Source organism: Watersipora subatra, chromosome 10, assembly GCF_963576615.1.
Source record: "Watersipora subatra chromosome 10, tzWatSuba1.1, whole genome shotgun sequence".
NCBI lineage: Eukaryota > Metazoa > Bryozoa > Gymnolaemata > Cheilostomatida > Watersiporidae > Watersipora > Watersipora subatra.
In genome coordinates, this window is record NC_088717.1 from 23,334,390 (window position 1) to 23,347,831 (window position 13,442).

At 34.0% G+C, this 13,442-nt stretch overlaps 1 protein-coding gene across 3 annotated transcripts in view; it reads left to right on the forward strand.

The window, feature by feature from the left end:
• LOC137406067 (deoxynucleoside triphosphate triphosphohydrolase SAMHD1-like) overlaps positions 1-13,025 on the forward strand; it is a 36,035-nt gene extending 23,010 nt beyond the window's left edge. For 2 of the 3 annotated variants that reach the window (XM_068092587.1, XM_068092589.1), the window contains 5 exons: positions 1,365-1,467; positions 3,156-3,233; positions 4,654-4,786; positions 5,115-5,202; positions 12,532-13,025. In XM_068092587.1, coding sequence (XP_067948688.1) covers positions 1,365-1,467; positions 3,156-3,233; positions 4,654-4,786; positions 5,115-5,202; positions 12,532-12,642 — 513 coding nt within the window. In that variant the 3' untranslated portion in view covers positions 12,643-13,025. The remainder of the gene's footprint in view (positions 1-1,364; positions 1,468-3,155; positions 3,234-4,653; positions 4,787-5,114; positions 5,203-12,531) is intronic. The other variant, XM_068092588.1, reaches the window with a different exon arrangement.
• The last annotated feature ends 417 nt before the right edge of the window (positions 13,026-13,442 follow it).

Here is a 13,442-nt window from a genome sequence, read left to right on the forward strand (position 1 = left end):
TGGAATAAATTTGTCACTTACTTGAAATACATACCAATCGTTCATGGCTTGTTGTACATGGCATGTTAAACACTGCAGCTAGCTTCATGTGTAAAGCCATAGCAAAAGGAAAATCCGTGAAGCCTTACCAGAAGAGAAATGCATACCCATAAGTGAAGAAAAATGTTTAAACTCGTATAGCCAACAAGACTATTGCAATCAGTAAAGACCTGTAGTGGGCAGTGCAGCAAGTACGGTATGAATTACACTGAAATAAACACAGTAAACATAAATAGCACAGTACACAGAAAAGTGAATTTTCTGTACAAAAACCTTTTTTTGCTACCCATGCAACGCCGGGCATTCATCTAGGGCATCTAGCTAGTCTATATATATAAATCTCAGTGTCTGCCTGTTCAGCTATAGGTATTAAAATCTTGGCATGAAAAGCTCACCGCGTGCGGGATTTGAACTCGTGGAGATTGCAACTGCAAGTTTCTAATGACGCATTTAACCACTGAGCTACACAGTCCTTAGAATTCTATTGTTTCAATCACATACCGTCAACCTTTTTCTCAATAACACACGTTAAATGACATATTAGTTGATACAATGCACCAACAGGCTACGATGTCTCTGTTATAAGATATTTTTGCCTAACTCTATGAAACACGATGCTTTTTCGAATCAGGCGGATTTGTTTTCCCCACGCGCGATATCCACAATAATTTCTCTCAAAATCAAAATTTGGTTATTGTTGTACTGATTACGACGAAAGAACAAAAATTTTGATGTTAGTTTGCCGCTATGTCAGTTCAGCGTTATCCGTAATGGTAAAAAAGGGTTCGCAAACAGATAAGTAATAAATTTTAGTTAAAAGTTTGAAGTTTACTAAACTACCTACTAAAACTCCCTTCAAGTATGTGTTCCCTTCCTTCCTGTTTCGTAACTAATAATAGTATGTGTTTCCTTCCTTCCTGTTTCGTAACTAAATTCATTTAAGTTAGATTCAGCATTTATGTTACACGTCTGTCTCAAAGGTAAGAACTCTCCACGTAGTACATTGTAATGCTACATTTTCTTGCATATCACAATCACAAAATGCACCAAAGTTATTGTAGGTAACTATAGTTACTAAGGTTAACATATTGTTTTGTTACTATTTTTTAATGATAATGATTTTGATCATTTTTACCGGGAGGTGATTGCATTAGATAATTACAATGGGTCGTTATACCACTCTATACATCTATACGCTATTTTCGCCTTATGATGCCAACTAGTGTATGCAAGATTTTAATAGTTATAGCTGGAAAAACCGAAGTATACACACACAAACTTTGAGTTTAATATATATAGATTTATAGATGTAATTTTTTTGTTAGATACTGGAGAGTGAAGCAGCAGAGCTGAAAGATTCGCGTGTGCTGTTGGAAAGGCTTCAGAAAAGACAGATTTGGAAGTTTATAGGGGAAGCGAGAATAACAGGTATTGTTAACTTTGTAATTATCTTGGAGCTCTACCAAGCAATTTCAAATAGGATTGTAAATCAGCAAGATTAACAAGTAGAACATTTTTTTTAAAGTTTTCTATCATACTATTATAGAATTATTAGGTAAATGTCTGTCTGGTGGGTCACGGGGAATAAAAAATATTTTTGCACAGAAAATCTATTTTATAATCTTTAATAGCCAATGCATAAATATTTAAAAGCTCGAGGCACAGCTAAAAAATTGTTGTTGAAAACATTTCTTACCTCTGCTACACATTTGCTGAAGATTTAACATAGCTTATAAACAGTGGCAGGTAATATAGTTGCCATTGGTTAAGTTTCTTTACCCAATGAGATTGAGTAACTTAGACTAGTCTAAATCTTTACTGTAATAGGAGCCGTTATTATAATTTAAGCCAGCATTAAGATAAATGATTGTGTCATGATCTCTCGCGCAATCATGATGTTCAAGCGTACTAGATGAAGCATGACGCATGCTTTTTTAATCAGTCGACAATATTATAAAGATTGGCAATTGTAATAAGTCTGTGACCAATTGTACAGTTGTTTGGCAAGGCCAGTTTAGTGTATTGGTTAGCACGCTTGTCTGCAGAATGGGTGTTTCCGAGTTCAATTCTGGTGCGAAGCAGGTTTTTTGTTCTAAGATTTTAATTGCTATAACTGGTCACATGAATGACAAACAGAAAAACACAAAGACTTATATATAGCTATAAAGTGTATGTAAAATTTGGTACATTTCCTACTTTGTACTTTCTATTTGAAGTTTCATTGCATGAAAACCTATTTTCATGCAATGAATAATAATAATAATAATAATAAATATAATAATGATTAGTATATCTAATGAACATTACCGACTTCTCTGACACAACTCTGGACCTTTTTAGAAAACCAAATGAGAAAACCATATACATACATACACTGTTTAACCATCCAATTTCTATCATCAAAAACCTCCCAACATCAATCAATAGAAAAATATCAAAATCCTAATGCAATGAGGACGCATTCAAGCAAGTAGCACCATATTATTCAAATGCACTAAAAACAGTGAATTCAAATGACAACTTGAGATAAGCTAAAGGAACGGCAACCGATAAAACCATGAAGCGTAAAATACATGTAAATATTGCATGGTTTAACCTTCCTTACAAAAATAAGTGTCAACTAACATTGGTAGGAGGTTTATAGGACTAGTAGGGATGCACTCCTCTAATGTATCCAGGTTTATAGGACTAGTAGGGATGCACTCCTCTAATGTATCCAGGTTTATAGGACTAGTAGGGATGCACTTCTCTAATGTATCCAGATTTATAAGACTAGTAGGGATGCACTCCTCTAATGTATCCAGGTTTATAGGACTAGTAGGGATGCACACCTCTAATGTATCCAGGTTTATAGGACTAGTAGGGATGCACTCCTCTAATGTATCCAGGTTTATAAGACTAGTAGGGATGCACTCTTCTAATGTATCCAGGTTTATAGGACTAGTAGGGATGCACTCCTCTAATGTATCCAGGTTTATAGGACTAGTAGGGATGCACTCCTCTAATGTATCCAGGTTTACAGTACTAGTAGGGATCTCATAACATGTTCAACTATGGCACCTAAATATCAGATACAGTTGTATAACAAATATACCAGCATTTATAGAATCTTACAGCAAACAGGAAACTGGAAACAAGGAGACGACAAGTGCAAAATTGCGGCTGTAGATGGACAGGAGACTACTTGGCCAATGGTAAATGTCAAGCTGCATCTGTCATTTAAGGTGCAACAGTGAAAGGGAGGACAACAACCAAGCATTGAGCTCACGAAAAATACATTTAAGATTAGATTCAACCAACATCAGCAAGCGCATATACAACAAACATCACTATCGCACCAAGAGATCAGCTTACACGTGGCAACTAAAAAATGCAGACATAAGTTGTAACAGAGAGTGGTCAATCCTCTATAAAACAACACCATACTCCAACATATCCAAACTATGTGGTTTAAACATATCTCAGAAGCTTTTAATAGCCACCTGAAAAAAATAATATATACATGTATATTTAATATATAGTAATAATATGTACATAAGAATAATATATACATGTATATTTGATATATATAATAATATGTACATAAGAATAATATATACATGTATATTTAATATATAATAATATGCATTGAACTCATGGGTGTTTAAATGCAAACATGAAAACATATTTTAATTTAGTTACATAATATAATCTATAATCTCTTTATTTCTGCTTAAGATCTATGCTTTTATTCATGCATATGTCTCATACGCAGTGATGTTCATTAAGCATGACTTCTTATTTATTACCTGAGGAGTGTTTTAGCAGCATGAAACTTCAATTAGCAAGAATATAATATTTAAAAATGCTGGGAATATACCAGACTTTAGTATAGTTGTACATCATTTATAGAGTACTTCTTAATAAGGAAGCCAATAATTTATTGTAGTTATAGGAAGAGCAATCTAAATATTTATGTATGAAATACAATATATAAACGTTTTACAGTTAGTGTTTATCTAATATATAAATTGTATGTTTTGAAAATAAATTTTTAATATTTATATGATGGAATGAAAACAGCACAAATATCATGTTAGAGAAGCGTTTGATAACAGTCTGCTGCATGTTTTCTCTTGATGACTTCTAGATGGAAATATCTTTTGAAGGGGACAGCTATTTATTTTGAAATCAGCTCAAGCGATATTTTGGCTCCATTTAAAATGGTTCAGTTAATGATATTTCAACCTCTACGCTGTACCAACTTGTATGTCCTACACTATTATAACTTCTACTCAATGATAACTTGTATCTCCTACAATATTTTAGTCTGAGTACAAATCCTGATCTCTTATATTCTAACCTCTACTCAGTAATAACTAGCACCTCCTACAATCTCTTAGTCTGAGTACAAATCATCTTAACCCTACTAAGTACAGTAAAAATTGAAAGTATAGGGATAATTGAATGTAGAACAAAAATTGCAAAATACCATGAAAAAGTTCTTATTGATCCAACCAATTTTTGGTATGTTCTGTAGCTTATTCAAACCCAACAACACTGATTAGTTACATGAAGTAGATAATCTCAGACTTTAGTTAGCGTTGCTCTTATTATACTCTCTGATTTTTATAGGTGATGGGGATATGTCTGAGGACTTCAACTCTATGACCGATGAGCTAAGAAGAAAAACAGGCTACGACTTCATCTGGACTGTTGTAAAAAGGAATTTTGGCAAGAAGGAGGAGAATCCACTTGATTACATAAGGTTAGTAGAACTTACTACCAGGTTATCTGAACTCATAAATAGTACTAGCAGTTAATATAATTCATACTTTTATGTTTCTATTTATACAGAATACTTGTGGCCGGTTCACCAACCTTCTCCATGAATTCATTAAGAAAGCGCTCTCTGAGTGTTAGTGTATTTTAACTATTATGACCTGTACATTTTAAACATCAACTGTTGTATTGTTCTGTTTATCTATGCAAAAGTTTGACTTATCTACGTCTACAGAGGTATTCCTGTTAACTCCTGCCCATCATAGTCTATAGTCTATAACAAGCAGTTTAGTTACTCGCTATTTTTTGCTCAGGTTCTATAAAAAAGATCAGCCTAATGAAGCTCTAGAACTCTCGAAAGAGCACAGACTATGTATCTTGCCAGTAGAGTTTCAATCCCAAGTGAGTTTGATATTTATTCAGTAATCTTGTCTTGGCCGGTACAGTCTATTATTAGTGCTCACTCTAATTTAATCAGACCCTCAACGTGGCTGACTGTTGTGAAATATACAGGAAAACAAGTAGATAATTAGGATTTACCCTCTTTTTACCTTCACTGTTCAGGCTCTGTAACAGCCTTCCATAGCTTTGTTTAAATGCTGTGGAATCTGACTATGGAGAATAGCTCAGTGTTGGTTTCTAGGAAAGAACAACTCCTGGAGTAATTTTATTTAAACAACTATCGCAATGAAACTAAAATGTGATTAATAAACATGAGTAATTATTTGGGTGGTAGTTTAAAAAGAAAAATGTGGATAATACATCAAATATGTATGCGATGGGTAAATTACAATGGCTCAAATGTCTAAGTTTCGTAGCAGACGTGATGTCTTTTCGTGAGGTTTATTGAGTTTGTGGTCTCTCAAATAACCATAGCTAAAATTGTGCTATACGCACTCTTACCTTCTGTGATCAGCTCACTTTAAAGGCGAAATATCTACACCATATATTACATCGATTGCGCACTGTGACCTGATTAATTACACTTTGTGACCTGATTAATTATACACTGTGACCTGATTAATTACACACTCTGAACTGATTAATCCCACTTTGTGACCTGATTGAGTACACTCTCCGACTTGATTAATTATACACTGTGACCTGATTAATTACACATTCTGATCTGATTAATTACACTTTGTGGCCTGATTGATTACACTCTCTGACCTGATTAATTACACAGAGACCTGGTTAATTATACACTGTGACCTGGTTAATTGGCTGATTCATCTAAATTTCTTGACGGTGTAGTTTAGTGCATCAAAGCTTATCAAGGTGACACATTTGATGGGAGCAGGTTCTGACACTCTGTAAAATCTATCGGCTATATGTTCAATCCATGAGAACTTCCGCATTCAAACACCCAAAATGCTGTTTTTGATGTTTGTGCTGTTCGAGTATAACTGGCAGTAGCTGTGTTATTTCAGTATTATTGGATTAAACTTGGAATTCAATAATAAAAATTAAGAAAATGTCTTTCCCTGTCAATTAGTGCAAATACTACACAATATATACTTTTTTAAATAATGTGTTTGGTTATATTTTAATTTCTGCTCAATATAGTTGAAAAGGTTTGCTTTCAGTGTTGGCGGAAGCAACATGATTGTTAATGAACTTGATCAAGTACTCAAGCTGTTGGAAATCATGTCAGATTTTGCACAGCTTGATTTTATGAATTCTATGTGGTGTGATTAGGAACCATTGCAGCTGCATATGTGCACTCGTAACAGCTGAACTGAACTATAGTATGCTATATGACTGAACTAAACTATAGTGGAGGTCCTACCACACAAATTTGTCATCAGAATAGTCACTTTTAAAATCACTGTCGTCACTTTTAAAATCACTCGTCACTTTTAAAATCACTGTCACCTTTTTCAAGTTGGTAACCAAAACAACCTCTTTCTTCACATTCGTTATTTTAATACAAATATCTATTCTGGTGGCACTGGATTGCGTTAAAAACCTGAAACTTGCTCAGTTTGAACTTCTGCTAACCAAAAGCATGGCTCAACCAGCGACCTTCACAAACATATTAGTGATGTTTGGGAGCGTTGCTGATTACTCCGCGAAGAGTGACAGCCGTCTTAGGTTTTTAGGGCTATATTTTTTCTGCTGAACATAGACCGAGATTGTCTTTAATAATCACTGTCAGTCACAGACTTGGAAACGGATTTGCTGTCAATGTCATGGCATTTCATTGCTGTTTACTTTAATTCTTTGGCAGTCTATAAATGCTGGGCCAGATGCTTCAAACCAAAACTAGTGAAGTTTCGGTTGAACGTGATGATTTATGGGCAAATAATGAGTTAGTACAACTAAACGTAACAAAATTTACGTTGGTTCTAATCAAAATCACGAAAGGATTGAAACACAGAATTATTCTGCGCCGCTAGAATCGTGCTAGCGAGCATGATTCCAGCAGCTTTTGCAATTAGTATAGTCCAAGAGACGTATAATGACACACAATAGAAGTATAAGTGCAATTCAACATAGTACACACGATGCAACTACTTAGATTGCGTTATTGTATGTATTTATTGTTTGGACGCTATAGCTAAAAATTGTTTATTCGTTAGTTATATTCCTTTTTAGCAGCAAAAGTTTTGCGGTAGAAAATGTTGACATCTCTAGCGCAATCAAGTCTCGGTTGCATCGTATTTACTATGGTGACTTTCTGTAATATTTTTCTTGCGTGTCGCATTATGTTCTCGAACTACATATATCTTAAAATTTGCTAGAGTCGTGCTCGCTAACCAACAATAGCGCAACTTAAACAGTTAAATCGTGTGCTCTATGTTGAAATGCTTTCGTACTTTTATTTTGTGTCTCGATACATGTCTTGGACTATACTAATTGCTAAAGCTGCTAGAATCGTGCTCGCTAATAATTTGTTTGATCTGTTAAAAGCGTTTCGTCGATGAACTCGGTTGGCGTGCACAGCACAAATAATTCTGTGAATTTCAACCAATTCTGTGTTTTTTATGATTTCGGCCAGAACTCAGAACCAACGAAAAATTCGTTACATGTAGCCGTACCTTTAGTAATCCCACTTAAGCCGTGGTCACACGGGCACCGAACCGAACTAAATGACGCAAAACGACGTCGTTTTCAGCTCTAAAAAGTTCGGCTGAGGACATTTCTGACCGAAACGAACTATTTCGGTACTGCTCGAAATTTCGTGCCGAACCCTTGCTCTTATTGGCTGGTTAAAATTCTAGAATTCTAGCGAGTACGCGTCACATTTCTTCTTACTTGCGTGTGAGTAAAGTTAAAAAAGAAATGGGACGATACTTTTATTTCGTTAAATAAACAACATGAAGCAATTTACGACAAGGTTCACCCGGACTTGTGATTGGGTTGCATAAATGTAAGATGTTGCACTTAAGTTTTGCATAAATGTAAGGGAATGGTTGTGATTTTCTTTCGTGTGGAATATAAGTAATGTGTCATATTCATCCTGATCAAGTATCGTTGACTGATTTATTTATGTAAAACCACAGTACTATGATAAAGACTGTTTTTGTTTGTTATGTACTCAGCATAGAAAAACATTCATATGTTAATAAAACAAATATAATTATGTTGATGGGAAGGGTTAGCAAAATCTTTGTATCGAGTGATTTATTTTGAGCAGCTGAACGATCTTCTGACAAATCTGCTGTGTAATTATAATTGTTCCTCAAAGTTTTTTGTTTACAATAGAAATATTTAACTCAAATACATAAAAACTACTAATGAAACCGTGTCTTGTCTCTATACGTATGGTATCTAAGAAGCGAAGTTACTTCGGTGGCCGTGTGACATGTGCCCCGAACCGAACCAGCCTCCGAACCGAACCGATCCTACGTCGGTTCGGTGCTCGTGTGACCACGCCTTTACACAATCATCGTCACCTCGTCACCTACATTGATAAATGGTCGTCTCGTCTGTCATTTTTTAAATATCCCTGTCGTCAGGTCGTCAGAATCGTCACAAAACATGGGAGTACTCCCTATAGTATGGTATAGTACTGAACTAAACTATAGTATAGTACTGAACAAAACTATAGTATGGTATAGTACTGAACTATACTATAGTGTGGTATAGTACTGAACTATACTTTGGTATGGTATAGGACTGAACTAAACTATAGTATGGTATAGTACTGAACTATGGTATGGTATAGTACTGAACTAAACCATAGTATGGTATAGGACTGAACTAAACTATAGTATGGCATAGTACTGAACTAAACTATAGTATGGCATAGTATGGCATAGTACTGAACTAAACTATAGTATGGCATAGTACTGAACTATACTATAGTGTGGTATAGGACTGAACTAAACTATAGTATGGCATAGTACTGAACTAAACTATAGTATGGTATAGGACCGAACTAAACTATAGTATGGCATAGTACTGAACTATACTATAGTGTGGTATAGGACTGAACTAAACTATAGTATGGCATAGTACTGAACTAAACTGTAGTATGGCATAGTACTGAACTAAACTATAGTATGGCATAGTACTGAACTAAACTATAGTATGGTATAGGACCGAACTAAACTATAGTATGGCATAGTACTGAACTATACTATAGTATGGCATAGTACTGAACTAAACTATAGTATGGTATAGTACTGAACTAAACAGTAGTATGGTATAGTACTGAACTAAACTATAGTATGGTATAGTACTGAACTGTACTATAGTATAGGACTGAACTAAACTATAGTATGGCATAGGACTGAACTATACTATAGTATGGCATAGTACTGAACTAAACTATAGTATGGTATAGGACTGAACTAAACTATAGTATGGCATAGTACTGAACTAAACTATAGTATGGCATAGTACTGAACTTAACTATAGTATGGCATAGTACTGAACTAAACTATAGTATGGCATAGTACTGAACTATACTATAGTATGGCATAGTACTGAACTAAACTATAGTATGGTATAGGACTGAACTATACTATAGTATGGCATAGGACTGAACCATACTTTGGTATGGTATAGGACTGAACTTAAATATAGTATGGTATAGTACTGAACTATACTTTGGTATGGTATAGGACTGAACTTAAATATAGTATGGTATAGTACTGAACTATACTTTGGTATGGTATAAGACTGAATTAAACTATAGTATGGTATAGGACTGAACTAAACTATAGTATGGTATAGTACTGAACTAAACTATAGTATGGCATAGTACTGAACTAAGCTATAGTATGGTATAGGACCGAACTAAACTATAGTATGGTATAGTACTGAACTATACTATAGTATGGCATAGGACTGAACTAAACTATAGTATGGTATAGGACTGAACTAAACTATAGTATGGTATAGGAATGAACTAAACTATAGTATGGCATAGTACTGAACTAAACTATAGTATGGCATAGTACTGAACTAAACTATAGTATGGTATAGGACTGAACTATACTATAGTATGGCATAGGACTGAACTAAACTATAGTATGGTATAGGACTGAACTATACTATAGTATGGCATAGTACTGAACTAAGCTATAATATGGTATAGGACTGAACTAAACTATACTATGGTATAAGAATGAATTAAACTATAGTATGGCATAGTACTGAACTATACTTTGGTATGGTATAGGACTGAACTTAACTATAGTATGGTATAGTACTGAACTATACTATAGTATGGCATAGTACTAAACTATAGTATGGTATAGGACTGAACTAAACTATAGTATGGTATAGGAATGAACTAAACTATAGTATGGCATAGTACTGAACTAAACTATAGTATGGCATAGTACTGAACTAAACTATAGTATGGTATAGGACTGAACTATACTATAGTATGGCATAGGACTGAACTAAACTATAGTATGGTATAGGACTGAACTATACTATAGTATGGCATAGTACTGAACTAAACTATAATATGGTATAGGACTGAACTAAACTATACTATGGTATAAGAATGAATTAAACTATAGTATGGCATAGTACTGAACTATACTTTGGTATGGTATAGGACTGAACTTAACTATAGTATGGTATAGTACTGAACTATACTTTGGTACGGTATAAGACTGAATTAAACTATAGTATGGTATAGGACTGAACTAAACTATAGTATGGCATAGTACTGAACTAAACTATAGTATGGCATAGTACTGAACTATACTATAGTATGGCATAGTACTAAACTATAGTATGGTATAGGACTGAACTAGACTATAGTATGGCATAGTACTGAACTAAACTATAGTATGGTATAGTACTGAACTAAACTATAGTATGGTATAGGACTGAACTAAACTATAGTATGGTATGGGACTGAACTAAACTATAGTATGGCATAGTACTGAAATAGACTATAGTATGGTATAGGACTGAACTAAACTATAGTATAGTACTGAACTATACTATAGTATGGTATAGGACTGAACTAAACTATAGTCCCACGACCAAACACGAGCGAAGCGATTGTTTGGTAGCTTTATGATAAATGCATATGTGCACACAACTCACGAAAATTATTCATCAACACCGTCGCAAACCTTTGTACCGAAATCTCATCAACAAATTTAGCCATTTTTAAATGGAGTCATTTAAGTGCAGTTAAGATACAACACACGTATAAACCTATTTAAATATGTTACCAAGTCTTTGAAATTTGTAGACCATATCTTAAACCTTATCCATCTGATCGGATTATACATAAATAGACAGATTAATTTGGCCTAAAATAGTTATTAAAACTTGACAAGCCTTATTTTTATCAAAATTAAGATTGGCCAACGAAACGCCGAGCGACAGAGAATAGAACTATCAAGTCGTGCGCATTTCACACAAAAAAGCGTGCACATTTCACCAGTCTATGGCATTGTCCATCTGCCGAAGGTTTCTGTAATTAACGTATAAGTACTGAAAAGTAATCGTTTCTTTTTTGCCGATTTCAAAGTAACTGTCATTTTTGGACAGTTCTAATGAGTACTTTGGTATTCCAACTGATGTCAAAGCATATTTAATTATAAAAATAATTATTCAATTTTATAAGATTTAATTATAAGAATAAGCATTCGAATTTACAAGATCGAAGTATATAGTGACGAATGTTGGGCAATACATTACTGTTATTATTTTTTCTAAATAGATTTGTTAAATAGATTTTCTAAAAATCTATATAAATATCACAACTTCTTAATATTGGTTGCTATGACGTTTTGAAATGTAAACAAAATTGTGCATTGGTTTTCTAATATTACCGTATTATTATATTAATATTATTGGTTATTCTAATAATGTCAGTGCATTTTACTTCTAATATTGCATTTCTCCTATTGCAGGGGAAAGATATAAACATATAATCTTTTCCTTTCATTATTGCTGTTTGTTGTACATAATAACACCCAGTACATTGCAGCTACCATTGCAGTTATCCTATTGCACGGCAGTGCCATTTGACTGCTAATATTGCATTTCTCAACCATCAGTACCCGTTCTTTTTTCCAAGATCACTTTGGTCATGGGCTGCATGACAGTGGAATTTCTAGTCTGATAATTTCCATACATCGTCACAATCCCGCTCAACTCCTCTTAAGCAATCTTTGTATTCTACATTCAATTTTACGTATGCTATTAGTTGAATTTGTCCTTGTTCATTCCCTATACCAAACTGCTTTTCATGTAATGTATGTCTATTTTAAATAGAATATCTTACTTTAAATGGTAATATTTTAGTTCTTGAGGATTTATTGCACGTCTCCCGATGTAGTAAGGGCTGAATATAGGACCATAAAGAATATGGTCTCACAGTTGTTTGGCCAGAAGAATTATCTGGAGTCACTCTGATCACCTCGAGTTAGAAATGTATATTGGAGTCTTAGAAACACTAGACTGCGTACGTATGAGTGATTGATATGGTTGGCTCAATTATCAACATAATCAAATTTTAAATTATGAACGTTATATCGATGGATTGTGATAGTAAAGTATTTATTTCTAAATTAACTGCTATTTATTTTTTAATCAAACTGATATTTAATTTATTTATTACTAATTTTCCTTTTTCAATTAATCTCTTTAGTGGTAATATCTTGTCTTCATAAGCAAATGTGAAGCCACTGCACTGCATGTGCAGTCTTCTGTTAAAGCGATACAGATATCGAACTATTTCCTGTAGTTGTGGCCCCTAATTTATAAGAAACCAATAGAAATTATACATTTTCTTTCAATTACTTTGTTATGATGGTGCGTCAGAAAACCGTAATATCAATTACTGTGAATATCAAGTTGTTCCTTTATTTTATTTGTATAATTACAAGATGTTAGTTAATATGGATTGTGTGTTAACTTGTCTTCGTTAAAACTGAGACTTAGCAGTCCTTTAAGTTACTTACAACCAACATTTACGTCAATAAAATAGGTGAACTTTTGAGACTCAAGTGACTCCTCATGCATACATGAGGTTACCTCATGGTTACATGAGCATTCCAAGTTGTACATAGACAATCATTTGGAACCTGCTTCACTGTGGGTTTACTCGCTCACTAAGCTACTGTTAGGTTATTGTCTGTCGGTCTAGAATCTAGATTAATCTGCCTGAGTTGATTTGGTAAAGACGGCAATTTAAATTAAGGTAGGTATCAGTC